The 7,966-nt window shown below is 38.6% G+C and overlaps 1 protein-coding gene across 1 annotated transcript; it reads left to right on the top strand.

Annotated features, from left to right (window-relative positions):
* The first annotated feature begins 2,232 nt into the window (after positions 1–2,232).
* On the top strand, positions 2,233–5,124 carry LOC121878438. Its single transcript, XM_042384669.1, has 5 exons — positions 2,233–2,661; positions 2,804–3,028; positions 3,277–4,005; positions 4,113–4,337; positions 4,465–5,124. The coding sequence occupies exons 1-5, from the start codon at positions 2,305–2,307 to the stop codon at positions 4,774–4,776; spliced, it is 1,848 nt and encodes a 615-aa protein (XP_042240603.1). The 5' UTR covers positions 2,233–2,304; the 3' UTR covers positions 4,777–5,124.
* The last annotated feature ends 2,842 nt before the right edge of the window (positions 5,125–7,966 follow it).

Here is a 7,966-nt window from a genome sequence, read left to right as displayed (position 1 = left end):
GGAGTATACAAAATATGACAGCGATATCACTCACAAAACACTTTTATTTGACTTTCTGGCTGACTCCATTACTAGAACATAAAACATTCCTTCATTTAAAGTTGTGTTGCTTTAGTTGAAGCAATGGTAATGTCCTGTCGCGAACGATGCAGAATCTGACATTTTACCATGGAGACATTGTGGTTTAGAATTAACCAAGGATTTCATCCTCCAATTTAATGTACTCTTTGCTGAATCACCCTGTATATCAACAATAAACTTGTTACGTTGAAAACGTAGTTTGATGACAAAAAGGAACCCTGAGAAATCACAAACATCTTGGGTACTGAGTTGTTTAAAGGATTAGCTTTCGTTTCGGAACGCGTGTAAATTTATAATAATGGAATACATAATTTAATATTGTTTTAAAGTCACAACATTAATATTAACAAATACAAAAGTGAAGAAGTGTTAGTGCTGAAATAAGAACACAAATGTACAGTCTCTTTCAAGATTCTTCGAACACTGCTGGAAACAGCTGGCAACTCTGGGTCGTTTGTTTACTATGGTACGTAGTAAAAATTATGAAGAAATGTAAAAGTGATCGATGATTGGTTAATTAGCTCTCCGTTTCTTAATTTAATGGTTGGGCTTTGTTGTTTCGTATTATATTATATTACGTACTATAGTAAACAAACGGCCTTAAGTTGCCAGCTGTCTCCAGCAGTGTTCGAAGAATCTTGAACGAGACTTTACATAAGAGGAATAAAGATAGAGGTACACAAACCTTAATATGAGAAACACATTAGTTCAGGCGAGACCATATCACTGATAGCAGGTTTTAGTTTATATTGAAAGAGAGTTTCAATGATGGGTAGGTCAGTCTTGTTGCTGGCCTGACCGAGAACTAAAACGTCTGAGCATGTGAACGGCGAGGTGACTGGTGATATATTGTGTTTTTAGTTTATCAGTTTATACTAGCACACGAAAACTGATAAACTATTGGGAAGTAAGTAACTTGTTCTGAAGTATCTTCAATAGCGTTTTGGGAGCTGACTGTCATTCTCAGTGAAGTTTATGGGTAGACATTATAAATTAATTTCTTAAGCTTGTTCCAAAAGGATAAACTAAGATGTTTTGTGTACACTCGCAACAAAAATTATCGGTGCATACTGTAGTGTGAACAATTTGAGACCAGTGACGATAGGTATTGGGAAAGGCGAGTTGTTCCAGCCGTATGTTGGCAGCCCTGATTGTCAGCCATATGGCAACACCTAGTGAAGAGGGGGGGGGGTTATGGGGATACACTTACCAACCTTCCCGACATATCACAGTGTATACGTATCGTTTCGGAACTCGTCGATCTCACCCTGCACCGATACTTTTTGGTGCGAGTGTACATGATGTGACAATAAATGATATCTTTAGAGAGCGTCTCTGTTGCATACTGCCTTAGACCAAGGATTCTTTTAAGAGTTTTGCCGATCAATATAAGAGTAATTCCTTGATACATTTAAAGCTCACCGAAGAAACCACCCGTTCTCATGATAGCATTCATTGTTTTTTTTGTGTGTGTGTTTACTGTATATGACAATAACCACCAAGAATCAAGAAACAGACAGACACATACAGTATACAGTTATGTAGACTGGTAGAGACGAAAATTGTTAAAGCTGCCTATATCAAATACAGTATATGGCATAGTCTTAGAAAATAAATACACTGGGAATATCCTAGGATTAAGGAAGTGTTGTATCTCGTTTTCAATAAATATTTGTTTATCATATATATTAATATTCATAGGGGCACTTTCAACTACCATGATGTGGGAGTTGGCACCATATATGGCATTCCATTATAATTGCCTAATGAAATCTGATGGAAACGTGACTTGTGTCGTATGTGGTGAGTATACAATATCAAAAGACAAGACTGATCATCGTTCTATACCCTGTTCAGTTGGCTTGAGAGGCTGTGAATCTCCAGACAGACTGATAAATAATCCTAATGAAATTTACGCACAACTGACCTTGACCCTTGGTTCATATTGTAAAAACTGAAAATACATGGCCATCTTAAGTATAAAAATCACTTATGAGTAACATAGCGAATCTTCGACATGTTTGGCACCGATCTTTGGCACCACACACAGGTCTAAGAATAAACAAGTGACGCCTCGGCCACGTCACGGAAGAAGGTGGGAGTTTATTGTATAAAGCTGAGTCCATGCTGACGTCCGCCAGTGCACGGTGAACCACTGTGAGACTCCGGTGATCTTCACTTGTTCCTTAAGAGCTGTTCAGGTGTTTCACAGCTGAGAAGAACATGGCTCCCATCCACGACCAGAAGGTTCATTCTATCATGACTTTCAGCTCTCCCTTGAAGATGAACAGCTGTGTCTGTAGATGTTGTGACGACGGTTTGTTGAACTATTATTTGCCTATCTTCCGTAAAGGACTTTTCTTACAAGACTCTTTCTTTGAGTATGTACGCCAGGTCTTCGACGACACTATTAGAGATATACTTAGAAGATGGAATGAGACAGGGTTCCTCGGTAACACATGGAACGACACAAACTTCCGCCTTTCAGAGAACCTCAGTCGCTACAGGCGGCTAAGAGCACAACACCAGGGAGAGGAGAACCAAGCCGTCACCGTCACCTCTGATAGTACGGGCCATAAGGTAAGGTGTCAAAGAAAAGTGTTAAAGGTGAAACACATGTAGATGTGTTATAATCATTAACAGCTGTTTTACTTTTTATTAGTCGGTTAAGTCAACAACCGTATAATACAGTAAGTTTGATAAGGTATGTTGATTCTTGCAGATAGTGATGGACGTTCATGATTTCATGGACGGGGAGGTGAAGGTGAAGGTTGTCGGAGAGACGGAAGTTGTAGTGGAGGCACGCACGAAGACAAACAATGGTGAATTCTCTCGTTCCTGCCAGAGTTTTAGGCGTCGCTTTTCCCTGCCTGACCTGACTGAAATAGAGAGCATCACTTCAGTAATATCATCCGATGGGATTCTCACCGTCACTGTACCGAAAATGGTAAGATGCGTTGGTTGTCAGCAAAATGGAATTGAAATTAAAGCACACAGTCACTAATACAATCAGGGATATGACAAAATTTAACGTCTTGTTTCACACTAAAGTCCATTTTAATATTACTAGAGAGTATTATAAACTACATGGTGTATGAAAGGATAATGAAATATTATTTTCTATATTCTTTTTGTAAATTTGATCAAGATTCATGTTAATAAAACTGCTTGCTTATACCATATAATTTTCAACAGGAAACACAAAGGAAAGTGTGGTCGAGAATTCCCATAAGAATTACCGGAGTCCTTAGTAACAAAGACACGCACACTCCTGGTCTGAACACTCAGGCTGTGGCCGACAAGTGCCTACCTGCCGTCCCTCTGAAATTACAAGATAAAGAGAAAACGTGTGTTTTGGAAGACTATCAACAACAGGAACTCCGCCAAGGTGTTATAAATTCACAAGACTATAGAGAAGGAGAAACTACATCAGAAATTTTTGACACAGATATTGCAAGCAACGAAATTTATTCACAAACTAAGGGCTCACAACTATCCTGCGAATACTTGCCATGTTCTCGTGAAAAAACAAAATCACCTTCAGTTTACTCACAAAAAAGTATTGTAAACGACAAAGAGACAAAAGATATACATCGAAGCAATACTACAGATGCCCCAACAAAGAACAGTTTAAAATCACTCTTTATTAAATCTCCAGAGAGAGAAACTATCAGTGCATGCAGTGATTCCCATTTTCCACGCTGTTCCAGTCTTTCTATCCCAACAAGAGGTCTTTTCTTCAAAGATCCTGTGTTTGCGGATAGCCGGCAAGACTTCCGGGACGCTGTGAGGGACGTTGTGTCAAAATGGGGTGATGGATCTTCCGCCACAGACGACATGACCTGCTACAGAAGTCTACGAGCTCGTAACATGAGGGACGATAATCAAGCTGTGAGATCATCCGAGAACGAATTCAACTATAAAGTTAGTTGATATATTTTTTTTTAATGGTATTTTCAATCTGTAAATGGAAAAGAGACATTATGTCACTGAATATATGAAGTACAGTTAAGTCAATATTTTTTTTTCAGTTTGTTTTGGATGTACACGACTTCGCAAATGGTGGTGAGATCAGTGCCAAGTTCTTGGACGAGAGAGAATTGGTGGTGGAGGGCCGTGTGGAGAAAGTGAAAGGGGACCCCAAGTCCGTAAAACAATTCCTGCGTCATTTCTTTCTTCCTGGTGGCGTCCAGATCGAAGCAATCATGGCTATTATGTCTCTGGATGGTGTTTTAACTATCACGGTGCCAAAGAAAGTGAGTCTCCTACACTGTATATGTATATGTAATTGTTCGTAAAAGAAATTAACTTTATGAACAAATTCTAATCATGTAAAATATCCATACGTAAAATACTCATAGGTGTATTTTCCATGTTTTACAGATATCGCAACCTCACTTGAAGGAGATTGTAGTACATAAAAACATCGAGAAAGACGAAAACCCAGAAAGCCAGAATGAGTCACCGAACCAGGAAGTGAAGATAGGAGCTGAGAAAGGAGCTCGGGAGGCGTCACCAACACTCAGCATTGAGTCTGTTGATTCTTGTGATGGCTCTTTAGACGGTAGACTGTGGTCCTTCTCATCACCAATTATTCAGTCACCTGATCCTGAAGAATTCTCAGCCCCACAAAGTCCTCCATATTCAGTAAATATTCGTCATGTTATTCCATCAGATGGAGTGCTGTGCTACTGAGCTTCTGTCTGTTTTTTCTGTGATGAATAACTTGTTTTGTCTCTCTTTGTTATGGTGTGTAAAGTAATTAAAAACCTTATTTTTTCACGACGTACGTTTTGTAGAAAATTAATATACTAGCGTTATAACCTCCAGCGTGTTATATGAGGGCTGGTAGGTGGCGGTTACATGTGTAAGGTTAATACCGAATTAATCTTTTATGCTTATTATTGCAAGATGTAATACTGTATTGTTTAAGTTACACGAACAAAATATTTTATATAAAGCTGATGAAACAAAAACCTTACTTGTATCTATACTGATCTTAAGCGGGATTTTTTAAATGGGTTTCGGAAATGTGTTAAAGTTTTTGTTTATTTTATAAGACAATTAAGATAACATCTTATTATCTGTCTCCTCTAACATCTCTGGTACAAGTTTTATCTGGCTTCTCTTTTTTTAAATGATATAAATTACTTTTTTCGATGATGGGGTGAAATATACTTTTTCATGTGACACTTTCCACCGGCAGTGAGAATGAGGGAAGAACAACTAATGGAGATAGAATGTGTTTGCAAGAGAGCATCATTCATAATGTATAGCCCAAGCTTACAGTACAGTGCTTCACATGAGGGTCATCATCTTACTAGGGAGATATTCCTGATACTGACGGATATTTGGTTTTTATAACAATGATCTAACCATTATAATTACCTCGTTTGGTTTCGAAGGGGGCGTGGTCGCTACAGTAACCTCTCACTCTGTTTACTTCCATTAGTGGTGTTCTTGTCCTGTGCTGGCGCTACTCTGAGTGATGCGCCGTACTCTGATGAGTTTATTGAAATATTAGTTAAAGTATAGTGAGAGAGACTTAATATTACAGATGAGCTGAGGTGACGTGTGTGTGTGTGTGTGTGTGTGTGTGTGACTTTACCAGGATACAACTACAGCTCACACGGGTCAACAAAAGTGTCCTGAAGGTTTACACTCAACTTTTTTCAGATATCTGGCCATTTATTTCCGAATATATGGTAATAATCAAATAGTATTCTACAACAGAAGGAATATCGTTTATATCATTACTATGTAGCTTAACATCCTTTTACACATACAGCGATTCTGGTAATACTACGAAATATGCATGTTTGAATGACTGCTTGTATAGTATAGTTCTGGCAGCTGGAAACAGTAAGGCAGTATACGAGTATGAGGGTATAAACAATCTCTCTGACCAGGCATGGGGAGGTCGAGTGATTTCTCTTCGTGTACTTCATATTCCTGCGGTGCAGACCTAATGGTAATCACGATATTAAGTGCATTACTTCTCTATATTACTGGTAGTTCTCACCAAAGGAGAGTTTTCTAATATTCTTTGCTGGCAGCCTCTTGATGTTTATGTTCCTGCTCTTAATTTTCAAGAAGTAGAGTCAGAGTCAAAGGTCTAGGATCAGTAAGGCATATTAATTAGAAATTTAAGATCTTCACGAATAAGTTAATAAATTACTTTATTCTTCTGTTCGCTGTATTAGTTATATACAGAGGTAAGGCATTTCCAATAATGACGGACTGAAGGTGCGTTTGTTTTGCCTTACTTATGTACAATTCGTGGACACAGGATGGCCCAAGTTTACGAATTTATTGAAGAACTTTAATTCAATGTTTATAATATTGGTAGTAGACCTGTGATGAATTTCCAGCTTATTCTGTTGTCTAGTAGACATTCAACACCATCCATATAAATACAAACCATTGATCATATAACCTTAACTTTACTAGATTTTCAACAACGTATGACAGGTAAAGTGGTCTGGAGGAGGAGGTTGGAAGGTTTAACCCACTTGTATGATAATCTAAAGATCTACGAGCACTCAGGTTATATAAAGCCTAGAATGATAATGCTAGTGAAGTATTATTAAGGGGGAACAATCACGTTAAAGGATAATGAAAGGCAGATTATACAGATGTAATTATTTTATTTGTGTGTAAATGTGGCGGGCGGTAGTGTTTGGGGAGTGGGCGTCCAGCCTTGGGCTCTGTAGGGGACGACCTCATTCCCCACCACCACCACTACCACCACCATCACACCCATCATCACCACCACCATCACCAGGAACCACCACCATTACCGTCAACACCACGCTCCAACACTACCAACGCCACTATCACCACCACCACCACCACGTTCCAACATCACCACACTCCACCACTTCTACTACCACCAACACCACTGCTGCCATCACTACCACCACCACCACCACCACCCTACACCATCACCCTACACAACCACTACCTTTCCCTACCACCATCCTAACTAGCAACAAGCGTGAACAGTACAATACGAGCAGGAGAAAGGCAACATCCTCTGGTGGTTATAGGCAGCAGTGATGATAGAGGAACAGTAAATAGACGTACCAGACAACACACAGATGTAAGAGATAAGAGGAAACATGGGAGATAAGTATGAGATCTTTGAGATAAGAAGAAATATTATATGGGAAGAGAGAAAGGGAAGTAACAAGAGAACTACACGTAAGAAAAAGTAGGAATATGAGAGAAGAGGAATGATGAGGATAGTGATGGATAATGTAGTGAAGGAATGTGTGATGTGAAGGGTGTGTAGATATGATGATAAAAGCTGTATAAAACGGAGAAGAATGTGTGTATAAGATATGACAGGAGGGAGCATGGAGATAAGACATGGGATTTCTGGAGACTGACAAGTTTAAGTGAAACATTTTAAACTTATCAGAGCACAAATGAGGCTCAAGTCGCTGGAGATAGACAGGAAAATAGATTGAATGATATTTGCTTTCTCAGATATATAAAATATAAACTTGTGTGTAAGTTGAGACAGAATTCCTCAGTTGACATAATTGATATTTCAGTGTTCAGCTTCAGAGGAGAAAAATTACACATCACATCAAGTGGACGAAAACTGTGTGTGTTTATTACGTGAACATCGCTCTCGAGTTTATATACAAAATATTGGAAAACAAATCTCATATTATCTAATGTGGCATTGATACGAAGAATAAAGTAATAATCAACTATCTGTGAGGAGAGGTCTTTAAGATGGAGGTTTATGAATGTAGCTCAATACATGTTCCATTCACGTGGCTCCAACTCCATAAGAAGAAGAGGAACCTTAATTCTACACTAAATTATACATTAAAAAAATATTACTATTTACAAAGAAATGTCTTTTTTGAGC

Source organism: Homarus americanus, unplaced genomic scaffold (genome assembly GCF_018991925.1).
Source record: "Homarus americanus isolate GMGI-L3 unplaced genomic scaffold, GMGI_Hamer_2.0 scaffold41027, whole genome shotgun sequence".
In the NCBI taxonomy this organism is placed as follows: Eukaryota; Metazoa; Arthropoda; class Malacostraca; order Decapoda; family Nephropidae; genus Homarus; species Homarus americanus.
The sequence above is the reverse complement of the archived record's forward strand: the minus strand, read 5'-3'. Positions and strand labels throughout refer to the sequence as shown.

What these genes read in the sequence shown, in the direction of transcription:
- LOC121878438 (XM_042384669.1), top strand. Translation starts at nt 2,305, where the DNA reads ATGGCTCCCATCCACGACCAGAAGGTTCATTCTATCATGACTTTCAGC. An exon ending in CCGTCACTGTACCGAAAATG is followed by an intron (nt 3,029 to 3,276) that starts GTAAGATGCGTT and finishes AATTTTCAACAG; the next exon opens with GAAACACAAAGGAAAGTGTG. An exon ending in CTATCACGGTGCCAAAGAAA is followed by an intron (nt 4,338 to 4,464) that starts GTGAGTCTCCTA and finishes CATGTTTTACAG; the next exon opens with ATATCGCAACCTCACTTGAA.